The sequence below is a fragment of the Salmo salar genome, chromosome 15 (genome assembly GCF_965601325.2).
Source record: "Salmo salar chromosome 15, fSalSal1, whole genome shotgun sequence".
NCBI classification, from domain to species: Eukaryota; Metazoa; Chordata; class Actinopteri; order Salmoniformes; family Salmonidae; genus Salmo; species Salmo salar.
Window position 1 is genome coordinate 99,100,166 of NC_138305.1, and position 23,664 is coordinate 99,123,829.

The 23,664-nt window shown below is 44.0% G+C and overlaps 2 protein-coding genes across 2 annotated transcripts in view; both read right to left on the bottom strand.

Moving 5' to 3' along the window:
• Positions 1 to 5,080, bottom strand: part of LOC106592282 (activin receptor type-1-like) — a 45,350-nt gene extending 40,270 nt beyond the window's left edge. The window contains exon 1 of the mRNA XM_082962197.1: positions 4,304 to 5,080. The gene's annotated coding sequence lies outside the window, so the exon portion shown is untranslated. The remainder of the gene's footprint in view (positions 1 to 4,303) is intronic.
• Positions 5,081 to 8,356: 3,276 nt separating this feature from the next.
• LOC106572673 (photoreceptor ankyrin repeat protein) lies at positions 8,357 to 23,215 on the bottom strand. The gene is made up of 6 exons (XM_014147054.3): positions 22,745 to 23,215; positions 16,719 to 17,111; positions 16,088 to 16,217; positions 15,683 to 15,823; positions 13,943 to 14,122; positions 8,357 to 13,643 (listed from the first exon to the last, which is right to left on the bottom strand). Exons 2-6 carry the CDS (start codon positions 16,974 to 16,976, stop codon positions 12,967 to 12,969), a joined length of 1,386 nt encoding a protein of 461 aa, XP_014002529.1. The 5' UTR covers positions 16,977 to 17,111; positions 22,745 to 23,215; the 3' UTR covers positions 8,357 to 12,966.
• Positions 23,216 to 23,664: the final 449 nt, after the last annotated feature.

Sequence of the window (23,664 nt, forward strand, 5' to 3'; positions counted from 1 at the left end):
ACAGTGTAGATGTTGTGGTGGTGGGAAGGAAAGTTCCATCTGGATGACACAGTGTAGATGTTGTGGTGGTGGGGGAAGGAAAGGTCCATCTGGATTACACAGTGTAGATGTTGTGGTGGTGGGAAGGAAAGTTCCATCTGGATGACACAGTGTAGATGTTGTGGTGGTGGGGGAAGGAAAGTTCCATCTGGATGACACAGTGTAGATGTTGTGGTGGTGGGGGAAGGAAAGGTCCATCTGGATGACACAGTGTAGATGTTGTGGTGGTGGGGGAAGGAAAGTTCCACCTGGATGACACAGTGTAGATGTTGTGGTGGTGGGGGAAGGAAAGTTCCATCTGGATGACACAGTGTAGATGTTGTGGTGGTGGGGGAAGGAAAGTTCCATCTGGATGACACAGTGTAGATGTTGTGGTGGTGGGAAGGAAAGTTCCATCTGGATGACACAGTGTAGATGTTGTGGTGGTGGGGGAAGGAAAGGTCCATCTGGATGACACAGTGTAGATGTTGTGGTGGTGGGAAGGAAAGTTCCATCTGGATGACACAGTGTAGATGTTGTGGTGGTGGGGGAAGGAAAGGTCCATCTGGATGACACAGTGTAGATGTTGTGGTGGTGGGGGAAGGAAAGGTCCATCTGGATTACACAGTGTAGATGTTGTGGTGGTGGGGGAAGGAAAGGTCCATCTGGATGACACAGTGTAGATGTTGTGGTGGTGGGAAGGAAAGTTCCATCTGGATTACACAGTGTAGATGTTGTGGTGGTGGGGGAAGGAAAGGAACAGCTGCATTCTCCTCCATTGGGCCACTATAGGCCTAAACAACTGGCCCGATGTATTTAACTTTGTAAGACAATTTACTGTATAGGATCAGATGACAGAATCTTTGTCATTCAGCTAATATTTTTTCCCCACAGATATCCATGATTGTATGTTCAGTATCTGTTGATTAGTAAAGTCTTTACAGCTTTAATCCTGTGATTGTTGTGACTCAGAGCTTGTTATGATGAGAGAGAGACTGGGAGTCTGGTCTGGTATGTCTAATTGTATCTGCATTAGACAGACATGGCAAAGCAAGGCTTAGTGGTCTGTCTGTAAGGTTCAATTACTGAGTGCATCCCAAATGGCACCTTATTACAAATTTAGTGCACTACTTTTGACCAGGTACCATAGGACTCCAGTCAAAAGTAGTGCACTGTGTAGGGGATAGGGTGCCATTTGGGACTCAGGTTTGTGTATGTTCTCTCTAACATGTGAGGTAGCATCAGATCTCCTCTATACCCCCATGCTTAAACCAACGTGATAAATGGAAACAGAATACTTCAAGGGATGTGCAACAGAGCCTGGCTCCCTGGTACAGTTAACCACACCTGGCTGCCTGTCACAGTTAACCACACCTGGATCCCTGGTACAGTTAACCACACCTGACTCCCTGGTACAGTTAACCACACCTGGCTCCCTGGTACAGTTGACCACACCTGGCTGCCTGTCACAGTTAACCACACCTGGATCCCTGGTACAGTTAACCACACCTGGCTCCCTGGTACAGTTAACCACACCTGGCTCCCTGGTACAGTTAACCACACCTGGATCCCTGGTACAGTAAACCACACCTGGATCCCTGGTACAGTTAACCACACCTGGCTCCCTGGTACAGTTAACCACACCTGGATCCCTGGTACAGTTAACCACACCTGGCTGCCTGGTACAGTTAACCACACCTGGCTGCCTGTCACAGTTAACCACACCTGGATCCCTGGTACAGTTAACCACACCTGGCTCCCTGGTACAGTTAACCACACCTGGCTCCCTGGTACAGTTGACCACACCTGGCTCCCTGGTACAGTTAACCACACCTGGATCCCTGTCACAGTTAACCACACCTGGCTCCCTGGTACAGTTAACCACACCTGGATCCCTGGTACAGTTAACCACACCTGGCTCCCTGGTACAGTTGACCACACCTGGCTCCCTGGTACAGTTGACCACACCTGGCTCCCTGGTACAGTTAACCACACCTGGCTCCCTGGTACAGTTAATCACACCTGGATCCCTGGTACAGTTAACCACACCTGGCTGCCTGTCACAGTTAACCACACCTGGCTGCCTGGTACAGTTAACCACACCTGGATCCCTGGTACAGTTAACCACACCTGGCTCCCTGGTACAGTTAACCACACCTGGATCCCTGGTACAGTTGACCACACCTGGCTGCCTGGTACAGTTAACCACACCTGGCTCCCTGGTACAGTTAATCACACCTGGCTCCCTGGTACAGTTAACCACACCTGGCTCCCTGGCACAGAACCACACCTGGCTCCCTGGTACAGTTAACCACACCTGGATCCCTGTCACAGTTAACCACACCTGGATCCCTGGTACAGTTAACCACACCTGGATCCCTGGTACAGTTAACCACACCTGGCTCCCTGCGACAGTTAACCACACCTGGCTCCCTAGTACAGTTAATCACACCTGGCTCCCTGGTACAGTTAACCACACCTGGATCCCTGTCACAGTTAACCACACCTGGCTCCCTGGTACAGTTAACCACACCTGGATCCCTGGTACAGTTAACCACACCTGGATCCCTGTCACAGTTAACCACACCTGGATCCCATTCACAGTTAACCACACCTGGATCCCTGGTACAGTTAACCACACCTGGATCCCATTCACAGTTAACCACACCTGGCTCCCTGGTACAGTTAACCACACCTGGATCCCTGGTACAGTTAACCACACCTGGATCCCTGGTACAGTTAACCACACCTGGCTCCCTGGTACAGTTAACCACACCTGGATCCCTGGTACAGTTAACCACACCTGGATCCCATTCACAGTTAACCACACCTGGATGCCTGGTACAGTTAACCACACCTGGATCCCATTCACAGTTAACCACACCTGGCTCCCTGGTACAGTTAACCACACCTGGATCCCTGGTACAGTTAACCACACCTGGATCCCTGGTACAGTTAACCACACCTGGCTCCCTGGTACAGTTAACCACACCTGGATCCCTGGTACAGTTAACCACACCTGGCTCCTCTACTACAGATGGCTCATCATAATAGCCCACACAACACTTAAAAAGATTACTGATGATGGGGAAGATAAAGTGTTGAGTAGGAGTGATGATCAAGGAACAGTTTTGACTTTATATCTTAATGAATAAGATTACATGGACGGGGGACCTGATCCTAGATCAGCACTCCTACTCTGAGACCCCTTATGAATGAGGCCCTTGATCTAGGATCATGTCCCCCGCTCATATAATCATATTCATTATTATCTAAAAGGCAAACCTGGTCTTAGATCAGCATGACTGTTACTCTGACACTGCCTTATGAATATGGGCTCTGGGTTTTGCTTTCAATAGACTCAATAACGGCCCATGTTTTGAAATGTTATATTCTGTAACCTGAACCGTGCTTTATCTTGGTATGAATAGTTAATATGTAGAAGGCATGTTTATCTTACACATTTCTTCTCTGCTTCTTTGTCCTCCACTCCTTTAATTCGAAAGAGAAGTTCTCAAAGAAATATTTAGTTCTCAAAGGATATATCCGGATATTTTTTAAGTACTGAGAAACTGGTAAATGTCCAACTACATTATTAAAGTATGATAACATGGTTATATCAGGACATTTTTCTTAATTGAAAAGCCCGTTTGTACACTAACTTAGTCCATAAATGACAAGGATAATGCTCAATGTCACAGCTGGAGACATTCTAGTGTGGAAAGATTTGAAGGTGTTCTATCCAGTAAGCGCCGCTGTGGTTCAGAGTTGTCCGTTGTGGTCCAGGTGTGACATATGTCAGTTAGCCATTATAAACCGTGTGGTTTGAGCCCTGAATGCTGTTGGGCTGAAAGCCGTGGTATATTAGACCTTATACCACGGGTATCACACACAATTACTTGTTTACTGTTGTAATTACGTTGGTAACCAGTTTATAATAGCAATAAGGCACCTTGGGGATTTGTGGTATATGGCCAATATAGCACGACTAAGGGCTGTATCCAGGCACTCCTGCGTTACGTCGTACATAAGAACAGCCTTTAACCGTGGTATATTGTCCATATACCACACCTCGTCGGGCGTTATTGCTTAATTAGAGGTAGCATACGTGATTTACCAGCATCCACCTGTTCATTCTCACAATATTAGGAAATCCTAGCCTACAACAGATACTTGTAATAACTAAATGTTCCCAGTTATTAGAAAAACAATCCACACCGAGACAAAATGTAAACGAATAGGCAACAGCTCTCACAAATGTCAGATTGAATGTAGTGACTTTTACCAGTTTTTTCCTTCTATGCGCAGCTCTCTTTCCTCTTGCTTTTCACGAGGAAGCCAAATGGTGTACCATGGAAATGCACCACGTTTGTCCCATATTAAAAACGAAATATATATTTTAAAGTTTTAAAAGACACCCAAAAGTCATGTATAAGATACGTCTTCAATCGTGTGTCAACCTTTGAGTTCAGTGAACGCTTTTAGTTCCAAATGTTCAACCCTAAAATCTCCCCACATCCTTTCCCCTTTCGATGCTGATCAGCCACTACGACTGTTCCTCTGAACCTTTTCGGTCTCTTAAAACTATGTCACATATCCAATAAAAACGATTCTAAACTGAAACTCCAAAATATCTGACGAAAAATTAGCGATCCTTATGTCCGAGATATAGTCCGTCCAAGTTGAACATATTTGTCTCGTCTGAAGCGCGACACAATGACCCTGTATCTCGGGCTAAAATCTTCCACTGATAAACCGAAAACACGAAAGCTGGAACATAGTCTTCTGCTTTTAAAGAACTTAACGAACACAATTAAATAACTTCTCAAACAGCTAATATCTCCATCTCGATAAAGTATCCCACGTAGAATGCCTAGGAACCTAACTTTGCTCTGTTCCTGATTCATGCGTAATATCAAGCCTACGGAGATTTTAAATACACTATTTTGTCCCACCCCTCATTGTCCTGGAAGGGATCTGGCTGGAATGTGCTCTCAGAGCACTTTTCCTGTTTCTGCAAAGCATCGATTTTTTCTTCTGGTTTTCGCACTTGTAGCCTGGCGTCTCTGAATACTGCTATTACAGAGTTACAGATGTGGCTTTGGGTCCGCACTATATAGGGAATAGGGTGCCATTTGGGACATAATCTGTAAATTTGCTCCCTACCCCTACTGTTACCCCCATGGATGATGATGTCAGTGGTATTACAGCTGGTATCCGGCCTCCTTCCTCTGTTGTGTTACACCAACAAATACTATTTTTGAACACACATTGTATCGAATATGTTACTATATTAGGCTCATATCCTCCTCAAAAGGACAGTCGGAGCTCTAGGGGAATATTTCACTATTTTAACCAGGTCACCCTAGCTAACAAAAAACCCTGAGTGATATGTCTCTTCATTGGTGTAATATAAATTCCCTTCCTTGTTCGAATGGATGGTCCTTAATCTATCTGCTGGCCTATGTACAGCTGCTACACAGCTGGGAGGACTCACACCAACAGTCTAAGGGAAGATAGAGCAATTTGTTCTTCTTCTTTTCAATCGGCAGCATGTATGTTTCCTTCTGCCCATTACAATTGTGAGAGGTTGAGATCCAGGTTGTTCTGAGCATTCTTTCAGAGCCAGGCAACACCACAGATATCAGAAGGACATCTCATTCTATTTCTTTGGGCTGCCCAGTTTGTCTCTTTTCTTTCCAGGCTATGCTGAAAGTCTTTGTTATTTGTGCAATAATCGCACAGAGAGAGGATGGAGAATGCAATCCTGTTAATATGATGAACTTCAACAGAATAGAGAAAGTCTGAGTAATCTGTTTTCCTTCGACAGCCAACAGTCATTTCTTTCCAAAGAAGTTGAGCACTTTTCTAATTTTAAACTGAAGACCACATCCTGATGAAAATACCTGTCATAAATAAATATGCTTCTGTACAGTATCATAATGCGCTGTGCAACCATTTTCTGAGTAATAAAAAACACGAGTCATCATGGAAATGCATAAACAGTCTGTGATATTCAGTATGTACATCCTGTCTGAGGACTCCCAGTCTCAGAGTGCATCACAAATGGCACCCTATTCCCTATTGAACAGGGCCCATAGGGCTCTGCTCAGAAGTAGTGCACTACATAGGGAATAGGGTGCCATTTGGGAGGTAACCTCAGTCTTTAGTCACAGGTGTTTGACTGTTTGTTTGTCTGTTTGTTTTTCCAAATTGGTCTTGTTTGTTTATTTTCTAGACTGTTATTTATGGTCTGGAGATAGTACTTAGCATCTAATAAAAATAGCTTAATTCATAATTTATTCAATCAAACCCTTTCTATTTTTTCTCCTTCTTATGACACAGCTCGGAAGTAACTGAACTTTTACGTCCACTGATCCCAAGTCAGACGTAAAACACTGAATCCTAAAATCTTTCCTTGTCTCGATCCTTTACTCTTTCGATGGGGATCAAGCTCAGTGGGCTATTTATGCTTTGGTGCTTCTCTTAACTTTTTGTTAAAAAAAGACTGTTCTGCTCCAATAAAAAAAAACTCTAAACTGAATATCCAAGAAACTTTGATGGGACCCTCCTAAATATGTCAGAGATACGGTCCAAGTTGACCAGATTTGTCTCGTCTCAAGAGCGGCGCAGTGACGCTTTATCTCGGGCAAAAAATCTTTCACTGAAAACCGAAAACACTAAGTTTGGGTCTGGAACACTAGGCATCAGTCTACCACTTTGAAATAACTTCACAAACAACCCCATCGCCCCCTCTCAATAAAGTACGTAGCCTGCCTATGAACCTAACTTGTTCCTGATTCAAGTGTAAGATAAGCCCTACAGAGATGATTGTTTTGAACGGAGTCTGGCTGGAACGTGCTCTCATAGTGGTTTTCCTGTTTCTGGCAAACCTCTTATTTACTCCTCTGGTTCTCCCCATGTAGCCTGGCTTCTCTCAATACTGCAATTAAAGGGTTACAGATGTGGCTTTGGTGTCTCTCAGTGATGGGTGTCGAAGATAGACTGTTGTAAATGCTTTAACTACAGCACATAATAAAGCATCAAGCAGACATTTTTGCTCTTGAACTTAAATTATAACTTGATTATTAGGCCTATGTGTGTGTGTGTGTGTGTGTGTGTGTGTGTGTGTGTGTGGGGGGGGGGGGGGGGGGGGGCAGGGGGAGAGGGGGTAATGCTCACTGTCTTGGTATCATTAACAAAGTAATATTGACCTGAGGTTGTTGTGCCCAGTGGGACGTTAGAAGAGCAGCTGTCCAACGGCATGGCGCTTCCTGAGGACGCTGACTGGACCCCAAGACAGACAGAGGTCCATCCCAAATGGCACCATATTAGCTATTTAGTGCACTATACTTTTGGGAATAGGGTACTTCTTGCCCATTGAGCAAGTAGTGGAATATATAGGAAATAGGGTGCCATTCAGGACGCAGCTCTGACTGAGACAGCCAGTCCCACATCAATCCCTACTCTTACCCATTGGACGTAACCCTTCAGTGGTTGCAGATCTGACTCATGGGCGATGACACACTCACTGTCCATGGTACTGCAATTGGTGTCCGGTCACCATCCCCTTTAGTGTTACAGAAACAAATATGAAAACTATTTTTGAACACACACACACACACCACAAACCCCAGAGGTGCCTTATTGCTATTATAAACTGGTTACCAACGTAATAAGAGCAGTAAAAATACGTGTTTTGTCATACCCATGGTATACGGTCTGATATACCACGACTGTCAGCCAATCAGCATTCAGGGCTTGAACCTAGAGCTTTGGGAAATATTGCACCATTTTGGCCAGCTTTGGTCATTATGAAATATCCTAGAAAATGAAGTCTGCAAGGCCTACAGTCTAAATCTAATAAATGCAGCTATCTAGATCCAGTGGAACACTTTATCTAATACTGAACTGTTGATCTTCCACCATGATCCAAATATGGCTGCCTCCTTTATGGGAAAGCTGAATTACATTGAAGCGTGGGTGAGATATTTTCTTCTCAGTAATGTGAATTTCTTGTTCTCATGGCCCTTAATCTATCCTCTTGGGCTGTGTACAGATACACACACAGCTGGTAACCCTCAAATCAACTGTTTTAGCAAAGAGAGAGCAAACTGTTATTTTTCCTTCCCAAAATTAATCTGTGAGATGTTGAGATCCGGGCTGTTTCCGACATTCTTTCAGCACCAGCTAGGCAGCACCAGAAAAATAGAATGATATCATTCTATTTCTAAGGACAGCACAGTTTGTTTTGTTGTTGTGCAATAATCTCGCAGAGAGAGGAGGGAGAATTTAAACCTGTTTAGGATTTTATTCAATAGAATAGAGAGACAGGCAATGTCTGCTTCTAAAAGAAGTTGAGCACTTTTCAAATTTTAAACTAAAGAGCACATCCTGAATGAAAATACCTGTGAAAAATAAATGTACTTGTGTACAGTAACATAATGTGCTGTGCAGCCATTTTTCTAAGTTATAGAAAACATGAGTCATCATGGAAATGCATAAACAGTCTGTGATATACAGTATGTATCTCCTGTCTGAGGACTCCCAGTCACAAATGGCACCCTATTCCCTACTGAACAGGGCCCATAAGGGCTCTGGTCAGAAGTAGTGCGCTACGTGGGGAATAGGTTGCCATTTTGGAGGCAGACTCAGTCTTTAGTCAAAGATGCTACTATGGTCTCTCTCTGACATCTATAGGGCTTTTATTTTGATGTAGACTGTATATTGACTAGTTCCCCAACTGCAAAGGGGAACTGAGACAAATATTGTAGAGATACTTTGAGAAAGTTTCATTGGGTTTATCTTGGTAGGTTGATCTACTTACATGAAAAGTTGATGAGTGTCTTTTGTAAATTTAGAAATTCTTGCTTTAGTTTTGATCTTATTCCTCCTATTTGTCTGTTTGTTTTACCTAATTGATATTGTTTGTTTATTTTATAGACTGATATTTATGGTCTGGAGATAGTTCTTAGCATCTTATAAAAATAGCTTTATTCAAACAAATCATTCCTATTCTTTTGATAGGTCGTAAGTAACTGAACTTTTAGATCTGACTTGGGGTCAGTGGAGGTTAAACACTGGCTGCAATATAGCTGGAGGTACAGGTACCTTTACCCAAACGGACGAAAATCCGATCTAAAACATTAAGTATTGTCTCCTGAGTGGCGCAGCGGTCTAAGGCACTGCATCGCAGTGCTTGAAGCGTCACTACAGACCTGGGTTCGATCCCAGGCTGTGTCACAACCGGCCGTGACCGGGAGTCCCATAGGGTGATGCACAATTGGCCCAGTGTCATCCGGGTTAGGGGATGGTTTGGCCTGGGTGGCTTTACTTGGGGTGTTTCCTCTGACACATTGGTGCAGCTGGCTTCTGGGTTAACATTAACCCTCCCATGTATTGCGCCCTTTGGGTTATGCCGCTACCTATGGTTAGGTCGTGTGGTTACGCCCCATGGTTACAGACGTATCTATAGTTAGTTGCTATGGTTACAGACGTATAGTTAGGCTGTATGGTTACAGATGTATTGTTAGTCTTTATGGTTACACCCCATGGTTACAGATGTATATATATTTAGGCTGTATGGTTATGCCCCATGGTTACGCCCCATGGTTACAGATGTATCTATATTTAGGCTGTGTGGTTACGCCCCATGGTTACAGATGTATCTATATTTAGGCTGTGTGGTTACGCCCCATGGTTACAGATGTATCTATATTTAGGCTGTATAATATATGGGTAAAAAAAAGCCAACTCTGAATATCCCTTTGAGCATGGTAAAGTTAATAATTACACTTTGGATGGTGTATCAATACATCCAGTCACTACAAAGATACAGGCGTCCTTCCTAACTCAGTTGCCGGAGAGGAAGGAAACTGCTCAAGGATTTCACCATGAGGCCAATGGGGATTTTAAACAAGTTACAGAGTTAAATGGCTGACATGAGAAAACTGAGGATGGATCAACAACATTGTAATTACTCCACAATACTAACCCAAATGACAGAGTGAAAAGAAGGAAGCCTGTACATATTGCAAATATTCCAAAACATGCATCCTGTTTGCAATAAGACACAAAAGTAATACTGCAAAAAAATGTGTCAAAGAAATTCACTTTTATCCTGAATACAAAGTGTTATGTTTGAGGCAAATCCAACACAACACATCACTGAGTACCACTCTTCATATTTTCAAGGATGGTGGTGGTTGCATCCTGTTATGGGAATACTTGTCATCGGCAATGACTTGGACGTTTTTTAGGATAAAAAGAAAAGGAATAGAGCTAAGCACAGGCAAAGTCCTAGAGGAAAACCTGGTTCAGTCTGCTTTCCAACAGACACTGGAAGACAAATCCACCTTTCAGCAGGACAATAACCTAAAACGCAAGGCCAAATATACACTGGAGTTACTTACCAAGATGACATTGAATGCTCCTGAGCGCCTAGTTACAGTTTGGACTTAAAACGTCTTGAAAATCTATGGCAAGACTTGAAAATGGCTGTCTAGCAATGATCAACAACCAACTTGACAGAGCTTGAATAATAAAATATATACAATCCAGGTTTGCAAAGCTTTCAGAGACTTACCCAGAAAGTCTCTGTAATCGCTGCCAAATGTGATTCTAACATGTGTTGACTCAGGGGGTTGAACGCTTTTCTAATCCGTTTTTCTCACCCCCCAAAAAATGTTAAAATTTTTCTTCCACACTGACATTACAGAGTATTTTGTGTAGATCGTTGACAAAAAAAATGACTATTAAATGCATTTGAATCCCCCTTTGTAACACAAAAAATGTGGAAAAATTCAAGGGGTGTGAATACTTTCTGAAGGTACTGTATAGTTAGGCTGTATGGTTACACCCCATGGTTACAGCTGTATCTATGGTTAGGTTGTATGGTTACACCCCATGGTTACAGCTGTATCTATGGTTAGGCTGTATGGTTACACCCCATGGTTACAGCTGTATCTATGGTTAGGTTGTATGGTTACACCCCATGGTTACAGCTGTATCTATGGTTAGGCTGTATGGTTACACCCCATGGTTACAGCTGTATCTATGGTTAGGTTGTATGGTTACACCCCATGGTTACAGCTGTATCTATGGTTAGGTTGTATGGTTACACCCCATGGTTACAGCTGTATCTATGGTTAGGTTGTATGGTTACACCCCATGGTTACAGCTGTATCTATGGTTAGGTTGTATGGTTACACCCCATGGTTACAGCTGTATCTATGGTTAGGCTGTATGGTTACACCCCATGGTTACAGCTGTATCCATGGTTAGGCTGTATGGTTATTGTCTGATCTGACTGTGACTATAATAGCACCAGTTAACAAGCTCACTGAGCTTACACACTAACCCAGCTTAGCCTATAGCCAAAGCTGCTAAATCTATCGGATATAGGGGGAAGAAGGATCATCACTAAGTCACATGGATGTTGTGTTTTTAAACGTTTTAATGTTTGCTTTCGTAATAGAATATTCATTAGGCCTAGCGTATCTTTTCATATTGTAGGAGCCGTATCTGACGTCTCAATGGTTTTTGACTGGCTATAGCCACTACACATACGATTTTCTGGATCTTTGACGAGGAAGATGGTGTTATTTAAAAAAAAACAGGACATACTATTAGGACAGAAATTGATTCCTACTGAATAACATACTTCAAATTTCAGCTCCATCACAACATGTGACCTGGATCAACAAACAATTTATTCTAACTGAGCAGGTTTGTGCACCGTAATAATAAGCCACTCAGGTTTATCTTTAAGTACCTGAGCCTCATCAAAACTCAGGGGATCCCTGATATTATATTACTACTCTTGATAAAAGTCAAAAGTCCTCTCATCGGTAACAGTGTAAAATCTACTTCTTTTGGAAGACAGCTAATTGGAGTACATAGGAAAACAAAGCACAGAGCAGATTGCAACTCAGATTTGCATTGTGGTCAGACCTGGGTTCAAATACTATTCACAATCTACAAAAACATTTAGCGTTTGCTTTAGCTTGCCTGGAGTGCCAGGTGGGTGTGGTTTGCACTTTTGGGACTTTTCTATTGTTTCCATATCAACAGGCAAGCTCTCTCAAGCACAGCTGAAGCATTTGAAATGCTTTTAAATTGTATTTGAACCCAGGTCTGGGTGTGCTATATCTGACCATGAGGTTTATCAAACGTGCAACTCTGAAAACTTGTTCATAATCCTCCCTCATCATTTGCCTAACTCATGTTAATGTCCTGTTTCTATTTCAGGAAGTACCTTGCTTATCAGAAATGAGATATTTCTTTGCTATGGCTCTGGTTCCTTCACAGTTTCGATTGGTTAGTTAAGAACATGGAAGACCAAACAAACTCTACTGATCTTTTTAACGACTGAACTCTCAAAAATAAATAAATCATCAAAATAATTTAAAACAGAAAGAGAATTCCACATGAAAGATACATGAATAATAATGTCTAGGAATGTCCAGGCCATTACAGTCCTTACAGCAGCATATCCCGGCAGAGAGGAAAAACAGTCCATCTATTAGACTTAGTCCGGCTCAGATACTAGTTTCCACCCATGTTATTGGAGGCCCCACTGTAGGGCTGCAACTGGGCCTCCATGATGACCCCAGGCAGGTGCCACCACAGGGGAGCCGTCCCCTTGTCCGTCTTATATGACATCATCACAGTGGATACAATGGAGTTAGTAGGAGATGACAGCAAAGATGGTGGATAATTCAAGATAGTTCTCTCAGGCCGTTTATCATTGAAAAAAATGGTCTCCCATAGACACCAATGCAATAGCAACTGGGTCTGGTCTACTTAGTTCATTGACTTTCATTCAACCAGTAAACAAAACTGCGAGTGGGGTGTCTCGCTTCCTCTTCCGTCTGATGACAGCACAGAGGTCGCTTTATTTTCCCAGGGTTCTGTGCTCTCACTCTGTGGCACTTTACAGACAGCAGTTTAACTTGCCTTGGCAGGCTCCTTTGACTTGGCCGCCGCCTTGGCTGCCTTCTTCTTAGCTTTCTTACGTGCCTTCTCTTGTGCTTGCTTCTCTTCCTCCAACTTCTCCTTTTCCTTTTTCTTCTCCTGCTTCTCTGACTTGTACTTCCAGACCGGAGGCTCCAGGTGGCCCTTGTGCCTCTTCACCTTCTTCGCCTTCTTTGGTGTTTTGTCCTGAGACTTGGTGAAGGTGATCTTGGGGATGCAACCAGACGGGAATACAGAGTTCCGGTGGGCCATGGAACAAGGGATGAGGTATCGGATGCCACTGGCAGCCATCGAGAGAACACTATCGCTCCGCTCCGCGTTCGAGCAGCAGTTGGCGAGCGAGAAGGAGCTCGACGACACTGGCGCAGGCGTGAAGGAACATTTCACACCGTTACTATGACACACAGAGCTTTCCTCCAGGTCCTTGCTGCTGTGCTTCTCCATCAGTTCCGGCACGGCCAGGCGCCGCTTCCCGAGCTCGGGGGGGCTTGTGGGGCAGAGGGGCCGGCAGCCAGTGGAGACTAGAGGGCTGTGGATGGATGTGGTCATCTTCACCAGGTGGTCCATCACTCCGTTGTCCTGAGGGTCCTTGGGTAAGCTAATGGTCAGGCTGTCCTTCAGACGTTGAGTCAGTGTTTTGGGGATCATGGCTTTAGAAGAAGACAGAAGATAGAAGATTACTTCTATGTAGAACACCTAGTAACATTTGTTGCATTGCAATACAGTTTGATTCAGATTTATTGTCACAGAGACACACTACAGAGAAACACACATAGCCTACGCACGCCCAATGGAGAGGTTGGATAAATGGGTCAGCCGCAGTGCAGCCCCCTTGGAGCAGTTTATAGGTTACAACAGCAGGCTACTGGACCACTGCCCACCAGCTTTTTACCAGCCAGGGCAGGAATTGGAACCGGCAACCCTCTGGTTGCTGGCCGGCCTCTCTAACCTTTGGCAACCAGCTCCTTCAGCTTGGGCCACTCAATCACGTAGCTGTCGCAGAACTGCTCGGCGATGGGGTGCGCCTGGAGAACACGGAGACGCTGCAGGACCTCGAAGCGACCCGTCTTCAGTGCCCAGTCCGTGATGCTTTTCCCTCGGACCTCATCCACTACATTGATATCTGCACCTGGACATCGGGATAGGCAGGGAGACAGAGAAACAGGAAGGCACATCCAAAATGATCATAGGAGCTAGGCAAAAAGGTTAGGCACTAAAGAAATAAGGGAAACTGATCAAGACTAGATTTTTATAATGTAATGTGTGAGGCATGTACTCTGACAGTTGAAAGAAAATTAATGTCAGTGTAATCGTCCTACTATGTGGCCAGTGAAGGAACTGTAAAATGTGGAGGGAGATAGAGGATATAAACATAAACAGCAATACACTATGAGGTGGGCTATTCAATTCTGGTTCTGTAGGGTCGAAACACTTCCATTTTTCACCTCCTTATAATCAGGGACCAATTCAGACCTGGGACACCAGGTGATTCCAATTAACTACCAGGTAGAAACAAAAAAACAGAAATGCTTTGGCCTGCCAGAGCCAGAATTGAATAGTCCGGCGGCTACGGAAAGGAGAACTGTCACTATTTGATTGGCTAATAATGAGACAGTATGTGTTTATGAACATCTCCAGTTTGAAGCAGGAGAATCAAGGGTTTCAATTAAAGGGACAATCAGCAGTTGAAACAATGTTTCTAGTGCTGATTGCTGCTTTTAGGTTATTTGGTTAATTAGTTCTTAATTATTTAAATGGATGCATTATTGGATGGAGACGGACTCGCACTAGTGTCTATTTCAGAGGTTTGTCCTCAAGCATTTACTCAGCTGAAGAGGAATGCATTATAAGGCATGTGGACATAACACAAATTACACCACACCCAAAGCGTTTTTTTGTGCCTACAGATCACAGATCACCTTAATTAGGGAGGACGGGCTCATTGTAATGGCTGGAACGGAAATAATGAAATGGTATTGAACACATCAAATACACGGTTTCCATGTGGTTGATACCATTTCATTTACTCCATTCCAGCCATTATTATGAGCTGTCCTCCCCTCAGCAGCCTCCTATGTTACAGATAAGAATAGGTAGTAGGGTGACTTGATGGTGACCTGTCTTGACTTATGTAGCGTTAATAGGTGTTACCACAGCCATGTCTATATCAGTCCTGGTAAATCCACACAAAGCTAATCCAGCCTGCAACCCAAAACAGCTAGTCCCAGATAAGACAAGAACATGAGAATAGAAAACCAATGTCCTCAGATTTGACCCTTGAACTCAGATAGATGTGCGTCATCATCCTTCTCCACCTAAATGGCTGTCATAATCATACACTTGGTCTGTGTCTGAAATAGCACCCTATTCCCTATATAGTGCACTACTTTTTTTTCTCTTTAACACATTCACGGTAACCATAGAAACATAATGAATAATACAATAGTCATTCTAGTTCTATGATGATAAGTTGATAACCCATTTCACCATAGTAACTGTGCTTCTACTAATTCGAGAATAAACAGAAGATATCAGTTAGGAAGTTGTCAGTATGGAGAGGGAGGATTTGCGCCACTTGGAAAAGGAAAACCCCTGGAAATAGTCTTTAGAAGTCCTTCCAACCCTGCACTCAAAGACTTCTGTTCAATGACTACTCCAATTCTTGATTTCACTGACTATAGCCACTTACCGGCCATGAGGAGGGAAGACACACAGTCCACCCTGCCTTGCATGGCTGCCTTGATGAGGGCAGTGAAGCCCCGGTTGTCCCTCACCTCCAGGTCTATCTTAGGGTAGTAGTTCAGGATGAAGTTTAGAATGGAGATGTAGCCTGAGTGGAGAGAGGGGCTGTTATTAGGAAGGTTTAAGTTGCCATAGTTGTTATCATCAGTGGAATTAGGTGGGAATCTTCCGGGGAAAATTTTAACACGTTTTGTAACTGAATGGCCGATGACTGTGATTAAGTTCCCAGTTGATTTTGTTCCAGTTACACCCCTGAGTATAATGCTTTGACCCCTACCAGATCATGGAATAGGTGCTTCTATTGATATGATATGCTCACCAAAGCTAGCCAGCATATTATTGCAATGCTTACCGGCCTGGGCAGCGATCATCAGTGCTGTGTTGCCTTCATTGTCCTGATGGTTAATGTCGATCAGTGGGCACGTGTGTAGACCATAGACCATGTCCACATAGCCTCTGGAGACAGCAAGCATCAGACCATTCTGACATGGAAACAAAGCAGAACCCAGATGTGGTCATTCAATATGCTCTAATGCAGTGTTTCTCCACCTTTTATGTACCAGAAACCGGCAAGCTTTTCTTCTTCCTCCTTGTGGGACCTCTTACATTAAAATGAACATTTGAGTAACTCACTAAAAAAGTGTAAGCCAACCATCTCAAAGACCAGTCAGTATCATCCCAGGAATCATTGCCAGTCCGCAGGCCAAATGTTGAGAAACACTGCTCTAAGGCAGGGTTTTGCCCTAGCACTACACAGCTGATTCAAATCAGCTCTGATTATTTGAATCAGCTGTGTGGTGCTGGGGCAAAAACCAAGACGTGCACTCAGGGGGGCAGAGTTTGGGAAACCCTGTTCTAAGGTACAACATCTGAGGCCATAAGATTTTCTTAGAATAGTCCCATCCTACGCTTCAAGTATTTGAAAGAAATCAAATACTTATTGAACCCAGAACCACCTGAGGGAAACATGACATAGTCCTTACCATGCCATTGATGTCCAGCTCCATAACCTCTTCCTTAGTAACCCCCCTCTCCAGGACCCTCCGTAGCGTCAGCGCCTCGTTCCTGTTACAGGCCTCGTACAGCGTAGAGGTGGTGCCTCCTCTACCCCGCTCCATCTCATAGTCTGGCATGATAGAGTCCTCCGACACTAAGCTTGCCGTTTCGGACTCATTCTCAGAGAGTTCAGAATCCTCGGACGGACCAGCGCCTAGTTGGGGATCATCTTGTGCATGAGCCATCACTGGACCTCCAGGTGGACCACCGAGAGGAGGGGATCACACCCGACCAAGAGGCCTCCTCTGGCCACGGGAGGATGAGATGTGGAGAGGACCCTGTCTGGACCCTGCTGATGATTACCACATCACAGCTGCTCCCTGGAAGAATAGACACAGACATACATGACTAGAGGGACACAGACAAACAGACACAGAACAGCAAGAGCGCGTTCGCACACACACACACATGCACACACACAATATGACTGTCACACTCTTACACAACAGAGATAGCTCTAATTCAATTACACATTGTGAAACAATTGGCAACTCAATTATGGATGTGATGAATCAAACGTCCTGTTTGTACCCTATTTTGGCTCCCTTCTCTTCCATTTCCCCAAGATATGATCCTTTTTTTTAATCAAAGAGTGTTTATCAATAGCTGATAGAGAGTCTCTAAACCTTCTCTGCCTCACAGTAAACCAACTGAAATAAACCAGCATGGATCTAGTTGGCATGAAACATGCATATATTGTATAAGAATAGCCATCAAACAATCCTTTAGAGTCTGGATTTACACTACATTCAATTACCAATGTGACAAAACATTTTATAATCATTAGCCTACATAGTTGGTTGACCCTCTCATCTCCACATCTTTCAGTCGATGTTGATCTGTCAAGTAAGTTGCTCCTGAACAGCCTCCTAAGGTTCCCATTGACCTGAGACGGCACGGCCGTAACTCCTATGTTTTCTATTTCCAGCCTGGTCTGAGTGTAAGGTCTGGTCCACTGATTGGTCTTAGTCAGTGTGAGTGAGGGAGGTTGTAAAGTAGATGAGCCTCAATCCCCCCAGACCTGAGGAGAGCCTTAATGACCGATTCACCTTCTTGGGCCGATGCAACCTGTATAGTGTTTGCTCCGATATTTTCTTTTTTACGTTGTCCTTTTCAGCACGGTTCTATCAACTATGGGGGATTCGTAACCAGGCCAGCCTAGTACAGCTCGGCTAGGGTTGGGTAGCTTAGGTCCTATAGTGTGAATCAGGCTGAGGAGAACCTAGCCCCTCCCAGCCAGGTGTAGTTGACAGGAGGAGGTATTGTAATCTGAACAATTACAGCAGTCAGAAATAATCTGCCCTCTCAGCCTCGTCACGGTGCAACCAACGTGCTACAGATAGACGTTTTGTAACTGGATTGAGGCCAGGACACCAGGACGCCCTACTGGACACCAGGACGCCCTACTGGACACCAGGACGCCCTACTGGACACCAGGACGCCCTACTGGACACCAGGACGCCCTACTGGACACCAGGACGCCCTACTGGACACCAGGACGCCCTACTCGGAGACACATTGAACGTGACGGTCTAGTCTGTATCTGGAGGTCAATACCAGGATTAATAGATAAACCTTGCGTTTAAATAAAGCATCTTGGGAAGTTTTCTAATGTCTATACTGAGCACACACTGTAAGCCTGCTTTATACACATTGCATAAACTATCAGGGAGAGTTTAATAAGCATTCAATGCATTTACGTTTAAAGCAATTATCTAAAGAACATGAAAAGGGAGGTCTACTGCTGCTGAACACAGACTAACAAGAATGATGTTTTCAGGAATAAGAAATTCAACAAAAAGCTTTGACTTCTCTCTCAGTGAGTCAGCCTATGTAGGCTAAGTGATAGGGTGTGTGTAATGGGTATAGACAGGGCATATGGTGCAGACTGCCTGCCTGCTATCATGTCTGGGAAGCCAGGCTGGGCCAGGCCGGCTACAGCATCTGTCACTGCATGGGGCTTCACCTTCAACTAGAGTAGAGTAGCCTGCTGGGTACTAATCAACCAATCTGTGCACACACACACACACACACACACACACACACACACACACACACACACACACACACACACACACACACACACACACACACACACACACACACACACACACACACACACACACCATTCACAGAAATCACACTCAAAATGAATCATTTTCTCTTTAAAGATGAAGTAGCATTAACATTTAGATGTAGATAAGGTATTTACATTCCTGGTCATGAAGTAAAACGCCATGGTGCACGGAAAGATCTGCCATGTAAATGTTGCTGTACAATGTTACCAACTGCCCTGGTAACAATCAGCAACAATGTTACCAACTGCCCTGGTAACAATCAGAAACAATGTTACCAACTTCCCTGGTAACAATCAGTAACAATGTTACCAACTGCCCTGGTAACAATCAGTAACAATGTTACCAACTGCCCTGGTAACAATCAGCAACAATGTTACCAACTGCCCTGGTAACAATCAGCAACAATGTTACCAACTGCCCTGGTAACAATCAGCAGCAATGTTACCAACTGCACTGGTAACAATCAGCAACAATGTTACCAACTGCACTGGTAACAATCAGCAACAATGTTACCAACTGCACTGGTAACAATCAGTAACAATGTTACCAACTGCCCTGGTAACAATCAGCAACAATGTTACCAACTGCCCTGGTAACAATCAGTAACAATGTTACCAACTGCCCTGGTAACAATCAGTAACAATGTTACCAACTTCCCTGGTAACAATCAGTAACAATGTTACCAACTGCACTGGTAACAATCAGCAACAATGTTACCAACTGCACTGGTAACAATCAGCAACAATGTTACCAACTGCACTGGAAACAATCAGAAACAATGTTGGTAACTGCACTGGTAACAATCAGCAACAATGTTACCAACTGCACTGGTAACAATCAGCAACACTGTTACCAACTGCCCTGGTAACAATCAGAAACAATGTTGGTAACTGCGCTGGTAACAATCAGCAACAATGTTGGTAACTGCTCTGGTAACAATCAGCAACAATGTCGGTAACTGCTCTGGTAACAATCAGTAACAATGTTACCAACTGCACTGGTAACAATCAGTAACAATGTTACCAACTGCACTGGTAACAATCAGCAACAATGTTACCAACTGCACTGGTAACAATCTTACCAACTGCACTGGTAACAATCAGCAGCAATGTTACCAACTGCACTGGTAACAATCAGCAACAATGTTGGTAACTGCCCTGGTAACATTCAGCAACAATGTTGGTAACTGAGCTGGTAGCAATCAGAAACAATGTTCGTAACTGCCCTGGTAACAATCAGCAACAACGTTGATAACTGCTCGGTTAACAATCAGTAACAATGTTACCAACTGCCCTGGTAACAATCAGTAACAATGTTACCAACTGCCCTGGTAACAATCAGTAACATTGTTACCAACTGCACTGGTAACAATCAGCAACAATGTTACCAACTGCCCTGGTAACAATCAGCAAAAATGTTACCAACTGCACTGGTAACAATCAGTAACAATGTTACCAACTGCACTGGTAACAATGTTACCAAATGCACTGGTAACAATCAGCAACAATGTTACCAACTGCACTGGTAACAATCAGCAACAATGTTACCAACTGCACTGGTAACAATGTTACCAACTGCCCTGGTAACAATCTTACCAACTGCACTGGTAACAATCAGCAACACTGTTACCAACTGCACTGGTAACAATCAGCAACAATGTTGGTAACTGCTCTGGTAACAATCAGCAACAATGTCGGTAACTGCTCTGGTAACAATCAGCAACAATGTTACCAACTGCACTGGTAACAATCAGCAACAATGTCACCAACTGCACTGGTAACAATCAGCAGCAATGTTACCAACTGCACTGGTAACAATCAGCAACAATGTTACCAACTGCACTGGTAACAATCAGAAACAATGTTACCAACTGCACTGGTAACAATCAGCAACAATGTTACCAACTGCACTGGTAACAATCAGCAACAATGTCGGTAACTGCTCTGGTAACAATCAGCAACAATGTCGGCAACTGCTCTGGTAACAATCAGCAACAATGTTGGTAACTGCCCTGGTAACAATCAGTAACAATGTTGGTAACAGCTCTGGTAACAATCAGCAACAATGTTGGTAACTGCCCTGGTAACAATCAGCAACAATGTTGGTAACTGCACCTGGTAACAATGTTGTTAATTGCCCTGGTAACAATCAGCAACAATGTTGGTAACTGAGCTGGTAACAATCAGCAACAATGTTGGTAACTGCTCTGGTAACAATCAGCAACAATGTTGGTAACTGAGCTGGTAACAATCAGCAACAATGTTGGTAACTGTGCTGGTAACAATCAGCAACAATGTTGGTAACTGCCCTGGTAACAATCAGCAACAATGTTGGTAACTGAGCTGGTAACAATCAGCAACAATGTTGGTAACTGCCCTGGTAACAATCATCAACAATGTTGGTAACTGCCCTGGTAACAATCAGCAACAATGTTGGTAACTGAGCTGGTAACAGTCAGCAACAATGTTGGTAACTGCCCTGGTAACAATCAGCAACAATGTTGGTAACTGTGCTGGTAACAATCAGCAACAATGTTGGTAACTGCTCTGGTAACAATCAGCAACAATGTTGGTAACTGCCCTGGTAACAATCAGCAACAATGTTGGTAACTGCCCTGGTAACAATCAGCAACAATGTTGGTAACTGCCCTGGTAACAATCAGCAACAATGTTGGTAACTGCCCTGGTAACAATCAGCAACAATGTTGGTAACTGCTCTGGTAAAAATCAGCAACAATATTGTTTGAGAAAGTTATCTGTAACTTCTCACGTTGCGTAAAACAGAATTCCCAAATGCATCTCTGTGCACAGACAGAAAAAGAATGGCTATTTTGCTCCAAGGACTGACTGCTATTTTTAGCAATCCTTGATGCTGCTTCTCTGTCTTTTGCTGACAGAAAAAAATGTGTTTATATGTGTGTGTGTGCATGTGTTTTTTATGTGCATGTGTGTGTGTGCATGTGTTTGTGTGTGAATGTATATCTGCGCGCCGTTGTGTGTGTGTGTGTGTGTGTGTGTGCACGCCTGCCTGTGTGTGTGTGAAGGGGCAGGGATGGGAAAACCTTATTTTTCACCGCAACATAAACAAAGCTGTCGTCCACAGAGGGGCATTGATGTGATTTTATCTCTCTAGCTGCTTGATTTGGCCCTGCTTTTCCCTACAGAATCACACAGCAATGTTTTCCAATCTCTTCACAAAGAATTAGCCTTACCACTTGTTTTTAACTACCTACATGACTACAGCTTAGCCTACTCATTAGTCTAAAAGCTTCCTTTAAGTAGGATCATGTAGGATCTAGTTTAACCACAGATAGGAACACTCAACCTCTTAAAGTCCCACAAGCCTTTGTTTTCATTCTTTTGCTGTTCCTCTTAGAAGAATGAAGATCGATATCACTACAACTCGTCCTCTATGCCTGGCTGCATAACCATGTGTTTCTTCCTCTAACTTCCCCGGCTTGGACAATATACTACTGAGCAGTGGAGGCTGCTGAGGGGAGGACGGCTCATGATAATGTCTGGAATGGAGCAAATGGAATGGTAATAAACACATGGAAACCATGTGTTTGATGTATTTGATACTATTCCACTCATTCCGCTCCAGACATTACCATAAGCCCATCCTCCCCAATTAAGGTGCCACCAACCTCCTGTGCTACTGGGTCACATTACAACAACTTGTTCTCGAACAACCTTCCCTGAAAATCTGATTTCACAAGTCTCTGTTGTTTCTCCGAACAACAAAGTGTGGAAGGAGAACATTATAAAAGGTGCTATCAATCCACAGCATGCGCCTCTGATAAGATCCTGTACAGAAAGTAGTGGGACCATGAACTTTGACAGAGTTACAAACCCATACATGCCAATAAGTCTCACCATAAAACGGTTGTCTATCCAATGGAGGGTATTGTCCTCTTCTCTCTCCCTTTGTTTACTCCCTTTCTCCGTCTTCCTGGGTCAATACAGCATACGCATCCCCTCTTCCTCTGTTCCTCTGGGTTTGTCTGGCTAAGTACCAGCAACAACAGACCCGTGCTGCTCCAGCTAACTTGCTCTAACCCCCTCCTTACCGTGTGCCTAGGCTGTCCGATGGATCACCACCGCCACACAATCCTCCTCCCTGGTCTTTACATAGACAATGAACGCAAAGTCAGGCAGCAGGCAGCCTGTAGCTGTAAGTTTGTCAGGAGGCAGCATGCTCTCACCCGATTACAGGAGATTTACAGGAGGATTAGAAGGCAAGAAACAGCGGAAGGAGAGCATTTCACCTGACAGGCTGGCTAGAAGCTGAGCAGGAGGGACTGCTCTCTCTCTCCCTCTGTCTCTCCAAGTCATTGTCAATCTCTCTCGCCCTCCCTCTTTCTCTCCCCCTTTCTCTCTCTTTCTCCCTCTCTCTCCTCCCTTTCTCTCCCCTACTCTTCTACCTCTATCAGTCATTCTCCATATCTCTTCTTCTGTCAGAGCCAACCTCTCTAAAGGTCTAAGATTAGTCCGATGATGAAATCACACATTATGTAAGTCAGTCAGTCTGTTGTAGTGGAATGGACCCTGTGTGTGTGTGTGTGTGTGGGGGTGTGGGTGTGGGTGTGGGTGTGTGTGTGTGTGTGTGTGTGTGTGTGTGTCTGTGTGTGTGTGGGTGGGTGGGTGTACGCTCCGATCCCCTGCCCCCCTGTCCAGTTGTATAATCCCACTCCCAGTTTTTTTGTGAGTGTGAACAGCTCCAGAGAAGTACACACAGCCTGAAGCCTGTTAGCCTAGCTGTTTTACCATGTAAAGCCATTGGAAGGGAAACAAAC